Source organism: Culex quinquefasciatus, chromosome 1 (genome assembly GCF_015732765.1).
Source record: "Culex quinquefasciatus strain JHB chromosome 1, VPISU_Cqui_1.0_pri_paternal, whole genome shotgun sequence".
In the NCBI taxonomy this organism is placed as follows: domain Eukaryota; kingdom Metazoa; phylum Arthropoda; class Insecta; order Diptera; family Culicidae; genus Culex; species Culex quinquefasciatus.
The window spans coordinates 104,812,258-104,835,187 of record NC_051861.1 but is presented as its reverse complement, the minus strand read 5'-3'; the positions used below and the strand labels follow the sequence as shown (position 1 = coordinate 104,835,187).

The following is a 22,930-nucleotide window of genomic DNA, read 5'->3' as shown; positions in this document are numbered from 1 at the left end:
CTTCGGCTGCCGATCCCGATGATGCTATGAGACGCGGGTTTGATTCCCGCCTTATCCACTGAGCTTCTATCGGATGGTGAAGTAAAACGTCGGTCCCGGATTCTCCTGTCTCGTCAGAGGCGCTGGAGCAGAAATCCCACGTTAGAGGAAGGCCATGCCCCGGGGGGCGTAGTGCTAATAGTTTCGTTTCGTTTTCAGTTTACTAAATTATCATCATTTTTTTCCAGTGTAGTCCATATCCATACCTACAACAAAAAATTCCTTCAAAAGATACAGATTTTTGAATTTTCAATACATCATTTTTGTATGGCCAGCTGCCAAATTTGTATGGAAAATTATATGGACAAACTAATGATGCAAAATGGCTTCTTTCCCTAGTAACATTTTAGGTTTTAAGTAGGCCATAAAAGCCTATTTAGGCCGTATGCGGGTTTTCAGAACCATGATAAAACCTGTAAGTTTAAAAATGTTACTAGGGTTGGGCATACCGAAGGCACCAAAAAAGTTTTAGTCGGATTTTAAAAATACAAAAAAAAACGAAGGACCGAAATCTGAGAGAACTGCTCACTTGTAATAAAATTTGCGTTGTTGGTTTAATGGTTGAGTATGTTTTTTTGACATTAAAAATTGGAAATTCCCGGGAAAAATTAATTATTCAACTCAATTCAAGTTTTATTGAGCAAATAATCAATTCACAATTTGTTTCAATTAAACCTAATAGAGATTTGGAGGTCCTTTCAGCTATGTTTTGATAACTTTTGTCTATGGACACAGTTGGTTGTTCTAAAGAGCTAATCAAAAGTAGGAAAAATTCTAACAAAAAAAAACCGACAGAATTGCTATAGAATGGGGATAGTTAGAGGAAAAAAAAATTAATTATAAAACCAATATTCAATTAACATCAACTTAAATGGTTAAAATAAGCGTGAAGATCTATTAAAAGCTTGATTGCACGTAAAAAAAATAATCCATTTACGAGAAAATATTCATTTTTTCTAATTTCAAAAGTATTTTTTGATGAGAAATATTTTTTATTAAAGTGTTTAAATTGTGAGTAAAATGAACCCATAATCCACAATCATAAAATTACTTTTTTGCAATTCCGTCGTTAAACTACTTACTTTTCCTGTCATTCTTGAACGACGAAATAGCCTACTTTTCTGTACCAAAAATAACAGAATCGAATAGCAACACTTTTCAAAATAAATGCTGAAAAGTTCTACTTCTCAGCACTCAAATGGGTGCTGAAAAGTTGAACTTTTCAGCACTTGTTTCGAAAAGTAACACTTTTCAATTTTATTTGATTTAAACGATTTATTGACAAAATACATGAAAATTTGACATAAAATTTCACTCAGTGTGTGTTTTTTTGGAATTGCAAAAAATGTTGTATGGAACTCGTTGCAAAACTTGATTTTTTCAGCACTCTTCGTATTTATCCAACTCAGTGAACCTCGTTGGATAAATGTACGACTTGTGCTGAAAAATCCTCTTTTTGCAACTTATTGCATAAACTACTATTGCAGACCAGTGCTCCATAAATCTTTTACTTCATATTGTAATTTCTTTAATACTAATTTAATTAATTCTTCTTGCACACATTCGATTTTCATCTCATTTGATCATGATAAAAAAAATGTAAAAAAATCTCTATTTTAATTTGGATGTTAGGAGTTAGTATTGTTTTGATGAAATATCATCAACCTGTAAAAAGCTTACCTAATTGTAATAATTTAATACTTATTAAGCAAGATCAATTTCCAGTTGCTTCAGAAATAAATATTATCAGAAATAAGTCCTGAGTTATGTTTGTTCAATTTTTATTTTTTCAGAGCATTTAAAAAAATGGTTCTAAAAATTTAAGATAATAAATACTTCCGCTTAAATTTCGCGAAACATTTTTTCGGGAAATCCCGGAAATTTTCTTCCCCGAACAAGAAGTTGGACGCTCTACAACAAATACAACCAAATTTCTGAGCGTGTGGTGGTGTGTCCCCACACTTCTTCCTCCTCTGTCGATTCAGAATTGTGTTGTAGTTCGAACACTCTGTGCTCAAACTCAACCTACTTCAAACGAATCATGTCTCTGCGATACGACTTTACGCAGCACTCTCCAGGATCCCTTCGAATGATTGGCTGCGCTAGGATCTGATTAGATTAGATTAGAATAGGTGGTGATTGTGTAGGTTGTTTTTACTTGAAAAAAGTGCACGATATCAAAACTAAAGTACAGTCATCCCACATATTCGGAACACCCACAAATTCGGAACACTTTTGTGATAATTTGTCAATAGCATGCCAAATGCAGCTTTTCTCTCGATCCTACTATTTTTTGGACCTTTATTTGGACATTTTCTTGCTATTTCACTAGTAAAAGTAGTACTGTTTGAACAAAAAACTTCACTTCAAGACTATTTTATTCAGAGCAGCAAAACACTGCCTCCAAATTGCCTGTTCCATCATTGTGGGATGTTATTGTGCCTCCCACAATTGTGGAACACCTGAATTTAACTGATATTTTCACAAAAAAAGTTATCAATCCATGTATAAAACATCACCAAGCATGAGTTTCATTGGTTTCAATGTGTGAAGTCATTATTTGGTAATAAATATGTACTCATGGAGAGAACCAAGGTTTGTTTACATCCGTAAGAAAAAAGTGTTCCGAATTTGTGGATTTCAAAGGTAATTTTTTTTTCTTCAAAAACTTGATATAAAAGTATAAATTTGCAGTTGTTCGATATAGCATTCGAAAGATCGCATAAAAAGCTTTCAAATAAAGGTAAAAGCGAATCAATAAGTTCAATTACCGATTTGCCATGATTTTTTGAACATTGGCCGATCTGTAAACTGTTCCGAATATGAGGGATGACTGTACACAGAAAAAAATAATGTAAATTTGGAAGCTTTAATTTTGGAAGGTTGAATATTACCTCTTTTATGATGTAATTTTATCTCAATTTAGACTGAAAAAGTGACATTACACCAGAAAAGTGGTAAAATTACACATTTCCAGAGGTAAAATTACACCTTTTTTCAAACATAAAAGATGTACCCCTTCCCAGATGTAATATTACCATGAATTTTTTTTCTGTGTACTTCTCGATTGGAAATTTAATTTAACATTTTAAAATATAGTCTAGAAAAGTTCTACCTTTCCCATTGTTTTCCACAAATCATGATTTTCTCAAAAAATTAACAACATTGCCACATGAATTTTTACCAATTTATACCAGATGGCAACATGGGCAAAATTGGTCAGGGGGTGTCCATAGACGACGAAATTTTCAAAACACTTATATTGTTGTCCCACGTTCCTTGAGGATCTAGGCACGTTAGTGCATAAAGAATTCGATTCTATGAAAATGAATTTCTCTAAATGTCACCTAAAGCAAATATTAGACTATGACAATCAAACAAACTCACAGTTTTTGACAGTTTGCAAAAACGTCAGCCTGCAAACATTTTACTTTGTTTGAGTGTTGCCGCAAACACGCTTCTAGTGTGTCAAACGCGAAAAAGTGCAAATTTGTTTTTTTTTTTGTCATAGTCCAATACTTGCTTAAAAAGCCTGTAATTTTCAACTGACAATATCTTAGAAACGTTAGTCCGATTTCAATTGAAAATAATAAAATTTTCTGATCTTTTCAAAAAAATATTTTTTTTTATAATTTGATCTTAAATATGAAAAAGGAATTCTAGTTTCATACCTTTTTGAAAGTTAAGCTGAATTAGAAAAAAAGATTTTTTTTCAGAAAATTGAATTAAATTGCATTGAAAATCGGACCAATAGATTCCGAGATATCGTCAGCAGGAAATGACAAGCTAATTAGGTGACACTATAAAAAAATCATTACCATCGATTCGAATTTTTTGTGAGGATGTATCTTCGAAACTTATCGCCCGATTTTTAGACTTCCAGAGAGAAAATTTTAGGAAATTTTGTCAGCTCAGAAAAAATATTTTTTGCCACCTGATTTTTCGGACTTATTTTGAAGGGGCCTTATGAATATTTGAAAATTGTATTGTAGATAATTTGTTTTTTTTTTTTATCCAAGCAAAAGTTAATTTAAGGATTTCAAATTCTTTAGTTGAAATTTGAAAATAACAATCTCTTGTATAAAAAAAAAGTTACAGTGATAATCATCATGACGAAGAACTTCAGATACTTGAATAGCACGTCCCGAGGTGGGAAAGGGTGTTCATTTTCATGCGTTTCATTTCGCTTCGCGAAATTTTGGATTGCTACCCCGTGTAGAGCCTTCAGACAAAGGTCTTAGTCAAAAATGTAGTTTAATTAATTTGATTTGCTATAATGAACTAAAATAAACAACAAAAAACGCTATTTGTAATAAGAACAGTCTGGACTCGATTATCTATTCCTCGCTGGAATTTTCAAGGGTTTTATTATTATTTTTTTTTTTTTGCTGGTCAAGCAGGGCGTATCCTAGACTGGTTTACTCCGCCCCATCATCTTCCAACATATGCAAGTTTTCATATTGCAACATTAATATAAACAAAACAGCATAACAAGATGCCATCAAGGACTCACCCATAATGTTTGATCCGGAGTTGTTCGCCATGCTTTTGTGCGCATTGCCGCTCGATTCTTCCATCTTGCCGGCGAGAACACTGCTGCTAGTTTTGCTGCTGCTGCCTCCACTTGCCACCACTCCATCGTTACTCTCCTGCTGCTGCTGATAGTGATGCTGGTTGTGCGCCATAACTCCATCGTTCAGATTATCGACGGCGGACACGTGCAGACCGGTGGAACCGCCGGCCTCTTGCTGCTGAACACGTCGCCGCTCTTCGTCAATATCGCTGAAGACAATCATCTCATTAGTCTTGTAGTTGCTGTAAATTCCACTCAGTAGGCTGTTCGGCTTTTCGCCGCCGGCTTTGATCGCCGTGCTACTGCTGCTATTGTGCATCTCGTTTTGGTAGTTGAAGTACTTTAGCTTGTCCTCGATGTCGCTTTCGTCTTCCAGCGGCGACTGGAGCACCTTGCTGTACGTGGACTTGAGCGAGGCGTGCTTGACCGCCGCGGAGGAGGAGGACTGCGTGGACGCAACGGGTTGCGAGTAGGACAAATCCCAGTGATAACGGGACGGCGCCACGTTGCTGGGCGTTCCGGCAGGGTCTTGCTTTGGAAGATTGTAGTAGTGGGATTGGCGACTGGTGTAGTAACTGTGCCGCGACTGCGGGTAGCTGCTCTTCCGTAAGTCTTCCTCCTCTTCCTCGTCGTCCGTCGGCAGGAACTGGCTCGCGGCCGTCGCGTTGTTGGCATTGTTCTCCGTGGGAGACGTCGACAGTGGTGGCGGTTGATTGTTGTAGTAAAAGCTGTACTTGTCCACCGAACTTGTGGCGTGCCGGCCCAGCCGACTGCCCTCGTACGGGTTGTTGTTGATGCGCGAGCTAGAGTCCGACTTGAGCAGGTCATAGCCGGAACCACCACTTCCGGAAACGCCGGCACCCCTCATCGTTCCGGACTCCGTCGCCCCGTACGGCTTGTACGACGATGACGTGAGCGAAGTAGGCGTGGTAAGCGACGAAGAAGTGTCCGATTTGCTGTTGGTTGCGGTTGTGCTCATGCCGTACCCACCACTACTGTTATTGTTCACAACACTGGCAAAGTTCCCCCCGGAGTAGTGCTGCTCGGCTGCGGTTCTAGGCTTGCATTTTGGAAACAGAATCGAAATCTTTTGCTCACTAAGATTCAAAGCGTCACCGTTGCTGGTGGTGGTGGCGGCGTTGAGCGGTATCGAGATGATATTGTTCTGTTCGGCGCTGGACGAAGCTTGTTGCTGTGCTGATGCTGTTGCTGCTGCTGTGGCGGTTGATGATGATGAAGACGATGATTTCTTATCTAGCGTGATGGTGGAACTGACCATTTTATTGTGAAGCACACTGGGTTTGAACAAGATGCCTTCTCTTCCTTTGGTATGCTAAAGTACACACCCCCACACACTTCTTCACAGTTTTTTATGATTCCGATTAACGTTCTCTGCAATTCAGCAAGATAAGAATAATTCCAAATTATTTGTGATTTATTTCAAAGACTTTCGTGTTTTGCTCAAAAACTGGGCAAAGTAATTTATTTTCATAAGCAACATTTCCAGAACGAATCAGTATGAAGTAAAACTAAGATAACTGCCCCGACTCGATTATCCGAACTTTGGAAAAAAATGCTCTTTGGGTAATCGAATCACCAAAAAATGTTTTTTTATTGTTGCCTTATTTTTATAAACCTTTAAACTGCCCATGTTCGCAAGAATCTCCCATAAGAGCTGCAATTCTCTGAGATTCGGTTATTCGATTTTTTTTGTATGTTTTTATCCTGCTGAAACTTTTGTGGTGCCTTCGGTATGCCTAAAGAAGCCATTTTGCATCATTGGTTTGTCCATATAATTTTCCATACAAATTTGGCAGCTGTCCATACAAAAATGATATAGAAAATTTAAAAAGTCTGTATCTTGTGGAAGAATTTTTTTACCAATTTGGTGTATTCGGCAAAGTTGTAGGTATGGATAAGGACTACACTGATAAAATGATACAAGATAAAAAAATTGTTGATTTTTTATTTCTTTTTTAATCACTTAAACTTAGTTTGCAAAAAAAACACTACCTATTTTTATTTTATGTTTTATGTGTTTCAGGGAACATCAAATGCCAAGTTTTCAGAAATTTATAGAATGTGCAAAAAAAATACTGTCGCAGTAACTCATTTTTTAAAATATGTGCCCTTTTGTGGGCAACACTTTTTAAAAAAATATTTTGGAAAAATTGAGAAAATTCTCTATATTTTGCTTTTTTGAACTTTGTTGATACGACCGTTAGTTGCTGAGATATTACCATGCAAAGGTTTAAAACAAAAAAAAGATGTTTTCTTAGTCTCACCCAAACAACCCACCATTCTCTAAAGTCGATATCTCAGCAACTACGCAGCAAAAAAGTAGTAATCCAGCTGCGTACATTATTTAATGAAACTCTATGTAATATTACACCCTCAAATATGTAGCCCACCAGTATGGGAAACCTACTTGACCGAAATGTCAAGCTCATATAAGCGTTTATCCTTTCAATTTTTCAACGGTCTGATGGCCGAGCGGGCTAAGGTGCCAGTCCGTACTGTTGGTGCTGGGTTTGAATCCCGTCGGTTGCAAACTTTTTTTTTTGTGTATGCAAAAAATGTACATGGGTAATTCTCTACCAACTCACACGAAATCGGGAAAAGTTGCCCGACCCCTCTTCGATTTGCGTGAAACTTTGTCCTTAGGGGTAACTTTTGTCCCTGATAACGAATCCGAGGTCCGTGCGAAAAAAGAGGTGTTTTTCAATAATTTGCAGCCTAAAACGGTGATGAGATAGAAATTTGGTGTCAAAGGGATTTATATGTAAAATTATACGCCCGATATGATGGCGTACTCAGAATTCCGACAAAACGTATTTTTCATCGAAAAAAACACTAAAAAAGTTTTAAAAATTCTCCCATTTTCCGTTACTCGACTGTAAAAATTTTGGAACATGTCATTTTATGGGAAATTCAATGTACTTTTCGAACCTACATTGACCCAGAAGGATCATTTTTTCATTTAGAACAAAATTTTTCATTTTGAAATTTCGTGATTTTTCTAAGAGTGTAACAATGTTCTACAAAGTTGTAGAGCAGACAATTAAAAAATTTTGATATAAAGACATAAGGGGTTTGCTTATAAACATCACGAGTTATCGCGATTTTATGAAAAAAAGTTTTGAAAAAGTTACTTTTTGCGTTTCTCTTTGTTTCGTCGTCCGTGTCTGTCGCGGGTGACCACACTGAAATAAAAAAAGTACCAAATTCCTAAATTCCTATAGGAATTTTGCCACTTTTCCTTATTTAGTAATCGGGTTTTTTGGATTACTTAATAAGGAAAGGAGGCATAATTCCTAGAATTTAGGAATTTGGTACTTTTTTTTATTTCAGTGCATGAACGGCCATAATCGATGACGACAAACTTTTTTAAAACTTGTTTTCGTAAAATCGCGATAACTCGTGATGTTTATAAGCAAACCCCTTATGTCTTTATATCATTTTTTTATATCTGCTCTTCAACTTTGTAGAACATTGTAACACTCTTAAAAATAACCCTGCAAAGTTAAAAAAACACGAAATTTTAAAATGAAAAATTTTGTTTTAAATGAAAAAATGACCCTTCTGGGTCAATGTAGATTCGAAAAGTACATTAAATTTCCCAAAAATGACATGTTCCAAAAAATTTTACAGTCGAGTAACGGAAAATGGGAGAATTTTTAAAACATTTTTGTGTTTTTTCGATGAAAAATACGTTTTTTTTTCGGAATTCTGAGTACGCCATCAAATCGGGCGTCTAATTTTACATAAAAGTCCCTTGGACACCAAATTTCATCACCGTTTCAGGCTGCAAATTATTGAAAAAACACCTCTTTTTTCGCATGTTCAAAAATGGAAGGGGTCGTACCGCCCCTCCGTCACGAGATATCGAAAACGGATTCGTGATCAGGGACAAAAGTTACCCCTTGGGACAAAGTTTCACGCAAATCGAAGAGGGGTCGGGGCAACTGCTGTGTGAGTTGACGGAGAATTACTCACATGCAGTGTGTAATATCAAGTGTTTATTTTGACGAAAGTGATTGCATTCGCATGCTTTTGCATGCGAATTCACTATCGGATTTTTTGCTGTGTAATGGTCCAATTTGCAATGCTAAAATATGAAACATTTGTGAATTTTTTCGATCTTTTCGAAAACGACATTTTCCTATATATTTTTTAAATCAAGACTAACATTTCAAAAGGGCTAAACATTCAATAGTACGCCAATATTCACCTCGCAACCAATAGCTTTTGATTTGCCAGAATTCTCGTGAGAATTTGGGCAAACAGCCACTGTCTTTAATTTTGTTTATTTAATGCATAGGGCATAATTCTATTTTCCATTAGACATAAAAATGCAAATTTGAAAAAAAAATCATAATAATATTCTTTCAAACTAGTTTTTTTTTGGTATTTTAGAATCTTTGATCAATATGTAAGTCAAAATGTTTTCCAAATTTAAAAGGAAATAGGAAAATTAAATAATCATATTTTGATATCAGCAAAAATGTCTCGGAATTTTTGGAGAATATTTCGAAAAACGAGTACAACTTTATTTGAATTAGTTTTAGGGGTAGATAGGCAAAACAGTAACTGCCTGACATATGGCGTCGCGGTGTTCATCAAGCTTTCATAGCATGCTGAGGAAAAATTGATGCTTTTGCAGGGAAAACCGTTGATTCCGGAGACATCGGATGTTTTGCCAATGCGCCAACTCTAGATACAATGATTCCATATGTTCTCTTTGGGAAAAGTGTTCTCCATACCATTCCCCTTAGGCCTGACCATCCCAGAAGTAAGCACTTGATTTTCCCAGACCAAATTTCCAATAGTAATTCCCAAGTAAACTTTACCCCTGATGCGCGCAGCCAGTTTACAACCAAATGCACTGAAATTTGGCATGAAAGCCCCTTTGGGCATGCCCTACGGGAAACGGGACTACAGTCTGAATAGGGACAGCACTTAAAAGCTTCAAATTTACAAATAAATGCACACATTTTGTTGCTCTGAATCTGGTCTAACCGAAATCACTCAAAGATACCAAAATATTAGGCTGCACCATTGCTAAAACTACTGTTCCCATTCGTCCATGTGTCCCGATTTACCCCAGATGAAGGTATTTAAATTTTTCACATATTTTTCTTATTAAACTACCAACTCCTTTCATTACATTTTACCCATCTAATTTTTTCATGTTTTTACAGTAACTTTTTTCAATTTTTTGCTTGTTTTTCACATTTTCTTCTGTAAAACGACACCATTATCATTCAAATTGTAAAAAAAAAATGCGTAGAGGCATAGGCTGGGACACTAGAAAAATTACTGCATATTTCTTTTTACTTAAAATAAAGGAAATCTGAACAAAAAACACAGCCAAAGTTGCAGGCCAAGTGCGAATGATGCTGATAATACCTCTTCAGTTGACGCTCAGGCAAGGAACATCCTGGAAGGAGCGTCACTGACTACGTCCGTAGTCCTGTTAGATCTTTCTTGATCAAGACAGTATAGCTCTGGTTCCTTGCAAGTGTCCTATTTTCTTACCTCCACGTTGGCTTGGTTTTCATGATGACCTAGCTGGTGGCCTGTGGAAACGGATCGTAAACCTTTGACCACCGCGGGTCAAAGTCGAGACGGCTAAAAGAAAGGGCGCGACAATGTGGGAAAGGGAAGTAATTTGTGATTGTAGACGGTATTGTTTTGATTCGCAGTATGTTGAGTCAACTGCTGTGGATGTACCTGAAACATCACACAACGGGGTTTCTCTTCTTTCCGTTTTTATCTATCATCTATATTCTGTTAATTTTGTTTAACTGATTCTCTAACGCAGCTTCTGTTTACTATCCTCCATTTGATTTCGATTTTACTTATTTGATTCTCTTATTTCTCAACACTTTTCCACTCTATTTTACCAATTGATGCTGCTGTAACAAACTGTCTGCTTTCCCTTAATTTGGCAGCGATGTCAATTTTGTTTATCATGTGCCTTTTCTTTATTTATCTATTTCAATAATTTCTCATCTTCCCTGTAAATTGCCCATCATAACAATAATCTAAGCTTGTTTGTTATCTCTTTTCATTAACTATTGTTAATTTCTTTATCTTCTTCATAAATTACTATCTTTCTTTTACTATTGATTCTTTACATAGTATGTTTCCTTCACTGTCCATTGTTTTGAAACTTCACCTTTTTCTTAAGCAAGTGAGGTTCGAGCCCTTGCTCAATTTATGGAATGATTAAAGGATTAACACAAATATTACTATTGTACTTTTGAAAAACTTTTCTAAAATGCTTAGGACCAAAATATTGTAACAAAACACCGCGACAGGAGAAATAGCAACATATAAACACGACTCAACACTAGGAAAGATTTCAGGAGAAAACAATACACAGTAAATAACAATTAGTTTTTGAATTCAAACTAAAAATAAAACAGTTTTTGCTTTAATGAATGTTGTTAGGCACACTTTAAATGGTTAGGCGCTTATACTTACATCAAACCCTACGTAACCCCCGGCCGAGTTAAAATGCGTAACCGGAAAAGAAGGTGTGCATGCCTGGCACGAACACTCAAAGCGTGTTCTAGCGTGCTGCTCGTACTGACTCAGAGCAAGGGTGAGATGTAGGTGTAAGGGCAGTGCGTGTTCGTCGGGAACCTGGTGCATAAGATCGGTCAAGGCCCGTTCTTACACTGAAAATTGCGAAATTGCGAATTGCGAAAAAACACAGCCAAAGTTGACCCCTAAAAAAGCCATTTTTGAAAACATTGACAAAGTCACATAAAACAAGTAAAACTTCCAACCCAAAAAAAATCTAAAATTTAAAGAGTTCTTCTTTCCAAATCTTTTTAAAGATAAAAAATTGGTTGAAAATGGATTTTTGGCGGATTTTTTAATCGAAGCCCGCACAGTAAAAAAAATCAGTGTAAAATCATGTAATATTGTATGAGAAAACATGTACACAAAAGCATGTACAAAAGAAAAATAAATTAATTTTGCACACCCCAAAAATAACATCAACCTGGTGAGTGTCATATCCAGATTACCAAGTCCGCGCCTCAACCGTCTCGGCTAACTCACCGCTGTGAAGATGGTTGGATTAACACCGATGTAGCTGTACGTTCCCCATACATAGTATACAGTTAATTCAGTATACGACGTACGGGAAACCTACTGGTACATTGGCGTTGAAAATAGAATTTTTAAGACGGTGAGATAGCCGAGACGGTTGGGGCGCGGACTTGGTAATCTGGATATGACTCTCACCAGATTGATGTAATTTTTTGGGGTGTGCAAAATTTATTTATTTTTCTTTTGTACATGCTTTTTGTGTACACGTTTTTTCATACAATATTACATGCTTTTGCTCACAAAGGTGATGTGCATGCTTTTGCATGCGATTTTACCATCGGATTTTTTGCTGTGCGTCTAAAGGCGGCGTTGGGTTGTAGATGGTTAAAAAAACCGTCAAAAGTCTGTTGATGAAAATGAGTGGAATCACTGGTATTAAAATACCCTTTTAATAAATGGTACATAAATGGTAAATTTGAAGCTGATTATTGGTAAAATTCTAGAAACATTGAAATTGTTCAATAAACTTATCAGAAAATGTCATACATTACAAACAGATTCCAATAAACTGGTGCAAAAAATATAAATATTGAAAAAACAAGCCATAGTTTCAACATTCGAATGGAAAAAGGTGTTTAAAATGCATTTTACACTATTTCAGTTACCAAAAAATGTTTATAGGTCCTATTAAAAAAAAAACTCTAGATTTGTACCAGCCTTATATACCAGAGATAAACAAACATGTCTCACAAAGTAGATCTTGCTATTTAAGAACTTATAAAAACAGTTTCTCTTGGCTAAATCTTATATCAACTATTTTATTGGTAATAACATCGCCGAGTGCTCTAACTTTAATGAAACTGACCGTTCTGGAAACGTCGGAAAAGTCATTTGGAAAGTAGTTACAGAAACAAAAAACACCCCAAAAAATAAACTTTTTCCCTGCACCACCAAAAACAAGCAGAAAAACAGTGCCCCGATGAATCATACACCAGGCAAACGAAAGGCAACCCCAATATTCATATTGCAGACGAAAGTTTTCACTGCCTTTTTTCCAACCCCTTTCTCAAGTGTAGGAAAAGAGTGACCCAATGTATGTCGATGTCGATGCATGTATGACTTTCTTCGCCTACTGCGGCGAACAAAAAAAAACACACACACACACGCGGAAAGAACTTTGGCAATGAGGTAGGATGACTTTTCACCGAGCATCAACACCGCGGGCTTAGAACTATCAACTTCTTGGTTTTCACCGATTTCTTCACCTTTCACCATATCCTTTTTTTTTTGTTCCGCACATACAGGAGCAGGGTGGTTAATTGGAGCAGGACGACGACGAAGTCGGTGGTGGTGGCGACGACGCGCGGATCGATTTGATTAACTTTCCCGTCATTTTGTTCGAGAAGGTCGATTTTTCTTCAGGAAAATGGACCCCCCCTACTTCTTCACACACTCTTCCCTTTTTCCAGAGTTTTTCTGCCGCTGTTGCACATCACTTCTTTCCCTTCTTCCCCAACAGGCTGAACAATCTAGTATTCCTTGAACATCCAGCAGCTGTGCCAGCTGAGTCCTTCCGCACACACTATGTCGGTGTTTGCTGTGAAGGAGACACTTGTCGTTTCTTCCCAGTCGGGACGACTACTTGGATTCTTCAAGCTCCTCTCGAAAGAAAAAAAAAGAACCCATCCAAGTCACCAAGTTCTGCACTTCTTCAGCACACTTTCGAGCAACACTTCGTCTTCTAGCCGGAGGAACTTGGACCAACAGAAAAAAAAACCGTCCACCTTCGGATCAGGATATTGTGGTGGGTTTCCCCCCCTCGGAAAAATCGATACTTGAACTTTTTATTTAACATGCAGAAAGTCGCTGCTGCTGCTTCTGCTGTTGCCACCACACCACTGTAAAAAGGCTCTACTCTGCTGCTGCCAGATCTCCGGCAAATGTTGGGCGCTCTCCCGTGTGCTCGCACAGTTTCAACCCCTCACCCAGCTTGTCCTGTTATGATTCAGCACACACAGACAGCGAAAGGAGCATGCCATGCCATGCTGTTGGTTGTGCTGTGTGTAGGGTAGAGTTCGCAGTTAGTCCATGGCCTACTCGACGAGGATATGGTCAAACACACCAGACGGATTGGTTTCATGGGAGACCCCCTTTTCCGCGAAGCAAATTGAGAGAGCGAGAGCGGGAGTGCTTCCTTTTTCCCAACGTGGGGTGGTTTGGGAGAGAGAGGAAAAGCGAAGCGAGAGATTGAGAGCGCTAGCATATGGGAGAACGCGAGAGAGATGGGGTGTGCGAGTTGTGTGTATGTTTGCACGGTTTATGCTGCTACTACAGCACTAGGGAGAGGGGATTGTGGTGCGTTGTAGTGGGTGGTGAATTGGCGATTGGCAGTGATGGCAGCGCCGGATATTTGAAAGAAGGAAGAAAAAGGTTCTTTAAACATGTTCAACACAATAGCTTATAGGAATTTAAAAAAATAACTCTAGAAATAAAAACAATATTAGATTTGTTTCATAAATTACATTATGATTTTTTTACTGATGTAATATTCATTGGAAAACCTTTTTTTATACTTCATTAGTTTTTTTTGTGAAAGGGTCCAATAACCAAAATCTTTTTTTTTTTTTTTTTGCTTTAAGAGTGTTTTTGAATATCTCTAACTCAAGGCTGTTGCAAAAAAACCCAAAAACAAAACTTTAAAATTTTGTTTTTAGGACCCCTTCAAACCAAAACTATAGCCCAATCGTTTTTCTATTTCTGATCAAGCTCAACTTTAGTTCCATCAAAACTTCAAGAATCCGATTGAGATCCAATTTGGAAGACCCCTTGCTTTTCGACACCACCTGAAAGCTTTGCATTTTTTTCAAAACAGCATCTATTTTAATACTGCGATATCACGGAAAACACGAGTCCTCGAAGGTCTATCCAGGATTCATTTTGAAAAAAAATGGACGTTGAATCAATTAGTCTTTTTAGGGTGGCCAGTCAAGTCGGGAAAATCGGGTAAAAGTCGGGAATTCACCGAAATCCGTAAAAAATCAGGAAAAGTCGGGAATTGGCGTTTTTTTTTTGTTTTGACAAAAAAGTCGGGAATCCCAAGCATATTTGTCTGAAAATTATTTTCAATTTCTAAAATGATTTTATGATTTTTTGAACAATTTTCAAATTAATTTCGTTAAAATTTTTATAAATTCTTTTTTAGCAACTAACTTCAAATTTAAGGTTCCTTTGACTATTTTACATATAAATTACTTCCAAATAAATAAATTTTATTATTAAGATGGCAAGCATTTGACACAGATTTTTAAAATTTATTTTGAAGAAATAATCTTTTTTTTGACTAAGTTTATCATAAAAACAACATCAAACTTTAAACAACAACAAAGCTAATGCAAAACCAATATCAAAATAAAGCTTATTCTCAATAATTAGGGGAGTTTGTAGTAATATGGACAGTGGGGGTAATTTGGACACAACTTTAAAAATCACGTTTTCTTCGGATATAAATATAAATAAATTTAAAGGGCTACGGAATGTAAAATCAAAAAAATTATAGTTTCAGGTTAATTAGTTCTATATAAAGATTGGTTTCGATTAGAGGGTAACGAGCGGGAAATCCCGGGAAATCGGCCATGGTTGGTCCTCTCGATTCCCGGGAAATTTGGTTGAGACTCCCGGGAAGTTTTATACTTATAAATATCGAACCAAAATTAATAATTTAATCAGATTTATTTTGGAAAATTCGAGATTATTTAGAACATGAGATGTTCAATGTTTGATTTTCAAGTTTGAAAGTGTGAATTTTAAATTTTCAAAAATTCAAATAACTATAATTGAGAGTAACCAAAAAAATGTGGACCCCAAAATTAACCTTAAAACATTCTTAGCAGTTACACACCAGGAATGAAATATTTATTATTTCTGTATCGAGGTAATTTCCTTTTTTGATGTCAATAAGTCATTTTGTATTTTGCATATTAAATCATATTTTGAGAATAAAAATCAGACATTAATTGTGAAGTTAGTGTCCGCTAATTATGAACATTTATAATTGACCTTAAAAAGTAAAAAATCAACTTAAAGTTTTTGTGTTGTGTCGTTATTTATCATATTGCAAAAATGCGATATTGCATGAATGGAAAATTATATATAAGTTATTTTTTTACCCTCAAAAAATCTAATAACAAGATTGTGCAACTTTTGAAAAATCACTCAGTGCGAATGAAGATTCGTAAACATTTTAAACTGCAATTTCGAGTCCCAAAGGCTCAAGAAACGATTTTTTATTTGTAGATTGAGGGAAAAAATCAAAATGATGAAATAGTTCCTCAAAATAATGAGGTTACTAAAATTTACGTTTCATTGGATTAGTATGAATTAATTGTATCTGAATTCATTAAAAAGAAACGTTTTTTTACTTATCTTTTAAAGTTATTGACACTATTGGCTGGTTAAAAAAATTCCCGGGAAATGTCAAAATTCAACTCTCGTTTTGCGGGAAATTGAAAATCTCGAGAGTCGTCACCCTCTACACTGAATTAAAAAATAGTACTAAATTCTTTTATTCTAGGAATTTTGCCTCTTTTTCTTATTTAGTAATCGGGTTTTTTGGATTACTTAATAAGGAAAGGAGCCAAAATTCCTAGAATTTAGGAATTTGGTACTTTAGTTTTTTTCAGTGTAGTTTCGATAAATCTAAACCATACCTTAATCACTATAAACTATACTTGTGCCTAATCCAGAAACGGTGTTTAAATCATTTCAGAATAAATGATTAAATTATGTATACTACACTCAACTTAATGTTATCTTCCTATTGAATTATAATTCTATCACAAAATCATTATTTAAACTTTTGATGAAATATTGTGAGCAAAAAAACACTTAAAAATAAAAAGCAATTACAAAACCAGGTTGAAGGATAAAAAACGTGCTCAAAAAATCAAATGTTAAACTTATTCTTCAACATGTGTCCAAATTACTCCACGAGGTATGTCCAAATTACCCCATAGGGGTGTTCATATTACCCCCACACAAAAAATTTGGAAAACATTTGGACACCTTTTATTTTTTGCGATAAAAATGGGTTTCTCATCAAATTTTATCGAAATAATTTTTCAAATCAAATTTTATCGAAATAATTTTTCCATAAAATATGGTCTCTATTATCCTCTGGTGACATCCACATTCCTTTAAAATGTCCATACACCCCGTGGCAGAGCAATTTCCTTAGTCCAAATTATTCCACACTCCCCTATGGCCAGCGTTCTGTTTCATCTTGTTAAATTGCTTGCTATTTGGGATAGAAAAAATCCAATTTGAGTTTGGCAATAGTTTATTTTGTGTTAAATATTTTTTTTAAAGTAAAATTTAAACATAACTTAATTTCCGCAAATTTTTTTCTGAGTATAGGTAACAACTAATAGTTATTAACTATAGATAAAGTTTTTTAGTTATCGGAAAGCTTAATATTTGATAGCGAATAAAATCTATAAATTTTTCGTTCTAAATAAAATATGCAAAGTATTGCAAATTAATTAAATTCTTGACACGTTGGTTTAAGTTATTACAAATAATATTTAAGAATTTGTCTCTGTAATCATTTCGCATGACATTAGTGGTAAACGCGATAAATCAACATAGGGTATTTTTTTAAATTGACAAAATAAAAAAGGAGCTTGTTAAATGAATTGCTAGACATTTTCAAATACTTTGAAAGTATAATAACTGTAAAACGCTCTTCGATACTCTGATTCATCATTGCTTCCATTTTTGAAGTATTTTTTAGAAATTTATTTTCTTATTTTTGCTAAAAAATTTCAAAAATTTGTTTTTTCAAATTCATTTTGAAATTTCGTTCTTTTAGTTTTAGTTTTGAGAACATACTTTAGTTAATAAATTAAATTCATTTATGGTTCTGGATAAGTCGGGATAAAGTCGGGATAAAGTCGTTAATTTGAAAATGGAATTTGATTGATCACCCTGTCTTATCCGTGTATCGTGAAAAAGAATACTTGTTGCACAATTTTCCAATTAAGCTCATATTTTGATTAAGGAATCGACAACGCCATGGTCGGCTAAAATAATATAATTTCATTTTAATAAATTAGTTCCGTACTTTATGTGTCCATTATTCATTCCATGTTTCTTTTTTTCAAATTTGTGTCTCCTCCCTTCAAATTTTCCCCAACAAATCTGAGAAAAGAAGTTTTTTAACATGATTTTTACATTTAGGGAAAATATACCCATTTTAAGCCAAATAAGCGATTGTGTTTGATTGATGCTGGATAACCTAGAGTGTTCCTTGAAATTTACTAAAACCATGTACACATTCCTCTTTATTTTCACTTTTACTAAAAGTTATTCTATTCCTTTTACAAGCATTTAAAAACAATAATTCCAAAATGTATTCTAATCAACGAGAATGCATTGGACCACGCCCATCTTCCTATTTTCAGCTTAGTTTTTTTTTACTTCCACCGCTTTTTTGGGTCTGCTTAGTGCTGCCAGTTGTGATGAAATTTTAAGCAAACACTCGCGAAAAGTAGCATTTATAGAGAAAGTTTCCTGGCATCACTGGCTCACTCCAACAGGCGCTGCTGGTGGTGCTGGTGGCCATCCTTTGTTCTTTATTTGCCTTCGCTTCTCGCTCAGTTTTCTTCAGCCTTCGATTGGAATGGGTGGTCAAAATTGAAACGTCAAAAGACTTGGCGCGTTTGTTTTTTTTTGATGGCGCTTGCTAATTATTTACATGTTTCGGGATTATTTTTCAAGTGAGTGACTAACTAATGTGCAAAAGAACATGTTGCCGAAAGTTGGGGGCAGTTTTGTATCGAAAGCGCCGTGAAAAAAAAGCGCAAGTGAAAAGTTGATTTTGGTGATATTCATTAAGCGTTTGAGAGTTTCTCGCGTGTATCACTGTGTGTGCCAACAAAATGAAGAGAAATGGTCTCGCAAAATAGAAATTATGATCAAAAGTGTATTAAATTTGATCTTTTTGGCCAGTAAGTAGCATACATTTGCGTGCTTACTCGAGGCGGTGCTGTTGCTGGTAAGTTTATAGCCTAAATAGTATTTTGGGAGCTTAAATCGAGCATCAAACTCTCCATATGACGAAGATAGGTGTTTGATTAGAAAGGGTATATTTCTGAAAAACACCCATTGAGTGAAATTATAAGTCGAATGTTCATGTATTTTGTCAATTAATCGTTTAAATAAAAAAAAAATCAAAAAAACTGTATTTCTATTCGATTCTGTTATTTTTAGTAGATAAAAGTAGGCTTTTTCGTTACGCGAGAATGACAGGAAAAGTAGGAAGTTTCAAGACGGAATTGCAAAAAGTAGTACGACGAGTTTGCAACGAGATCATTACCACATTTTTACAATTCAGAAAAACTCTTTTTGAGTGGAATTATAAGTCAAATGTTCATTGTGTATGCATTTAGTCAATGAATCGTTCAAATAAAACAACATGTTGAAGTGTATTATTTTTCTAAAAAAAAATGCTGAAAGAATCAACTATTGCTGAAAAGTTCTACTTTTATTTTATATTTATTTTTAAAAGTGTTACTATTCGATTAAGTTATTTTTGATAGGCGTTTTCGTCGTTCGAAAATGACAGGAAAAGTAAGAAGACGGATTTACAAAAAATACATTTTAACATTTAAGACGGCCTTCATCATTCGAGAATGACAGGATAGGTAAGTAGTTTAATAATAGAACCATAATAAAAACAAAATGTCAAAAAATTTAATTTTCAATAAACAACTGGTTTAATCGCAAACCATTTAGAACACATTATTACGCTTATTTTTGCTTAGTAACAAAAGCAAAAAGCAATTTATCGTCAAATTTTATATTAAAAAAAAATAGTGATGGTAAGACAACTTTTTTGATGTATAAGGCTGGTACAAATATTTTTAAAAGTTTTAAAAGTCACTTTTTTCATTTAAATGTGAAGATTATGGCATGTTATTTGAATTTTTATATTTTTTTGTTTTTTTGCCCCCTTTTAACTTTTTTAAATATTTGCATCGGCCTAATGCATTTCAAAATCGTGAAAAGTTTTGTTTTCAACTGATATCTTGGCATCTTTTGATTTGATTTTCAATGACAAAAATTTAAAGTAAAGATAAATTTTTCAAGGTTTCATTTTTTACATTTAAAATCGAACAAATTACTGCCAAGCCATAAAAAAATTAGGAAATCAGAAAGACATTCTTGTATTTTTGGAAAATTTGTCATTTTTTACAATATAAACAATTTATTTGAAAAGCATTCAAAATATTCATTCCTGACAAAAAACTTCGATGGCTATTAAATATATGAAAACAAGTTGAAGTATAGTTTTGTTTTATAATCGAATGATTTCCCCACCTTTTTCCAGGAATGTTGAGGGGGCTTTTTTAGATATTTGATGTTTAATTTTCGAAATGAAATATAATTTAATTATTTGTTTAATTATAGTGGGAAAATTACATGAAAACAGAACGAATTGGATTTTTACACATTTCACTGAAACTGGCAACCCTGCCCGACCCGCAACACACATTCCAACTTTTTCAAAAGGGTGGTGTGGGACACATATCTCCTGTTTTTACTGCTTCATTTTACTCATATCCTTATTTTCCATCACCTTTCACCCACCAATCCACCCCCGTTCACCTCTCTCGTCCTTCAACCCTCCTCACCAGCACCAACAACGAATGGCGAATAGTTTCGCTCTCACTCTCGCTCTCTCACACATACGGCGCTCTCTCCCTCGAGTTTCCACACAGCCACACCGACCGTCGCCGCCTGCTTTGCTCCTTCTTTTTGCCGTTTTTCACAACCATTTCCTTCTTCTGTTTTTCGCTTCTTCGTCTTCCGGACGGTGGAAAATTGTAATCCATTCGTCTGCAGAAAAGGAAAACCTTTCCTTTTTTTTCTTTTTTCGAAAGGATTTCCCAATTACGAGCATAAATCACCTGTATTTTTGCAAAGTTCTCGCGTAAGCTTTTCAAACTCACACGACAAATGTTTTCCACGATTTTCAGAAGGAGAAATTTCTTAGGAAAAGGAAATCTAGAAACGGGGAAACGGGAAATGTGGAGGGGGAAAACTAAGAAAACGCAAATCTCGCGAAACGAAAAACCTGCAACTCAATTGTGTAACAAAACGGCTGCACCACTTTGGAAAAACTCAAAACCACGACGACGGCGAAGGATATATTGGAAAATCATCACACATCACGTCGACGGCGAATGCGACAGAAAGGAGGAAAACGGGGTAAAAAAGGACTAATCACACACACACACACACACTTTGCACTTTTTCTACTTCTTCTTCCGCTCCGAAACGAGTCGGGACCAGCACGCGACGGGGCGATCCGTTCCGTGGCAAGGTTCGCGATAGAATGACTCGCGAGTTCTCTGCACGCGAGCTGGCGATGGTGCCGATTGGTGAGAGAGAATTGAATGAGGAATTGCGAAAGGATGCAAGGATGTCATGTTGAAAGGAAATGAGGAAGGGGAATTCGGAAAAGATTTTCGGAAAAAAAATTTTGGCTTTGAAATGAACGTTTGTGGAACACACTATGCATTCTGAAATTGAGGGAAATATTAAATTGATTTGTATTAAACTTTTAAGTATTTTTTACTTAAATCATAGAAGGCCTAGCATCAAAATACATTAGAACGTTAGAAATCTGGGGAACTGGAGAAATTTTTCTAAGATAAGGTTGAATTTAACATTTTGCTAAGTAAAAATTACTCAAAGAAAAGGTAATATTCAAATAAAACAAATTTCCATTCTTCCAAAATTTAACTATTTTTCTATGGAATGTTAAACTAAATTCTATATGAGTGGTCCCACTGAAACTAAAAAAACTTCAAATGCATTTTACATGCGTCCAGTTGTTTTCCAATCATCATTTCACAAAATATCAATGTATATACGGAAAAAATATTTTCGAGAAAAAAAAAACACTTTTTGGGGGACTGTACATTGGTATTTCAAATAAATTCTAAATGTTTTAAGGGAGCTAAATATGATTATAAACGCAGGAAAATGCATATTAACTAGTTTTCAGTTGATAAAACTTCCGATTTCATTAAAACATTAATGTTTAAAAAAAACAAATTTCCCACCTGATTGTTTGGCCTAACAAAAACTTTAAAAAATATTTGCAACGGTAGGCCATGAAGTTAGGACTTCATATAGAACACAAGAAATCTGGTAAATTCGGAAACCATCGATTTTTAGCGACATTTATGGAGAAATTTCTAATAAAATCGAAAAAATGTAGTAAAAAATTTGCTAAAAATTGAGATATTTTGAATTTTTTTTCTGGGAAATCAAAATTTTAAATTTAATTTCCAGAGTTTTTTTAAAAGGTCCAATAAGGCGGTTCTAAAAACACCCAAAAAGCAAAAATTTAAAATTTGGTTTATAGTACCTTTTAAAACAAAACTCCAGATTTCAAGTTTGCACGATTGAGGTGAAATTGCCCATGGTTTTTGGAAATTATGATAAGGTCGTTGCAAATATTTTTGAAAGTTTATGACCCTCGACTTTGGTTGAAGTCGAGGGGAAGAGGGGCAAATAATAAAAAAAAAAAGAATAAAAATTTAAATCACAAACCATGGTATTGACACTTTAATGATAAAGTATTTTAAAATACATTTTACACTTGCCCTATTGTTTTGCAATAATTAGTATTAAAAATATCTACATATGTACTACTTTTTTTGTTTTGGCAAAAAAAACATTTTGCAGTGCTGCACAACGGAATTTCACAAAAATTCAAAATAGTTGTAAACGAACTTAAACATGTTGAAAATGTTAACAAACAACAATGCATTTTAAAAAGTTTCAGCTGATTGCACTCAAAATTTTGTTAAAATTTTAAAGTCATTCGAAAAAAAAATATTAGGCCCAACTTAAACTTTGACATTTTTTTTGCAACGGCCTTACCCATAACTTAACAAAGATATTCAAAATCTTCTAAAGAAGATTCTACTTGAAGAATTTGTGAAGTCATATCGAACCTCAACGACTCAAATTAGATTATATTCGTGATTAAAATTTCCAGTACTCAATAACGATGCATTAAATTTCAACTTTTCGTAAGTTAATTTATTTTTCCATACAATGAAATAATCGTTTTTGTTTCCCTAAACAAATACTTCTGAAACAGACATTTTTGCAATTCCGCTGTGAAACTGTCAAGTTTTCCTGTCCTTCTGGAGAAACTAAACGGCCTACTTTTCCCTA

The 22,930-nt window shown here is 35.0% G+C and overlaps 1 protein-coding gene across 5 annotated transcripts in view; it reads right to left on the bottom strand.

The window, feature by feature from the left end:
• The window catches only part of LOC6050628 (serine-rich adhesin for platelets), an 83,892-nt gene extending 62,830 nt beyond the window's left edge, over window positions 1–21,062 (bottom strand). The window contains exons 1-2 of one of the 5 annotated variants that reach the window (XM_038257892.1): window positions 20,996–21,062; window positions 4,553–6,004 (exon numbers count right to left, since the gene is read on the bottom strand). In XM_038257892.1, the coding sequence (XP_038113820.1) occupies window positions 4,553–5,891 (1,339 nt within the window). In that variant the 5' untranslated portion in view covers window positions 5,892–6,004; window positions 20,996–21,062. Of the gene's footprint in view, window positions 1–4,552; window positions 6,005–12,942; window positions 13,593–20,643 lie in introns of those variants that run through there. The other 4 variants (XM_038257887.1, XM_038257878.1, XM_038257880.1 and 1 more) reach the window with 4 other exon arrangements.
• Between the last annotated feature and the right edge of the window lie 1,868 nt (window positions 21,063–22,930).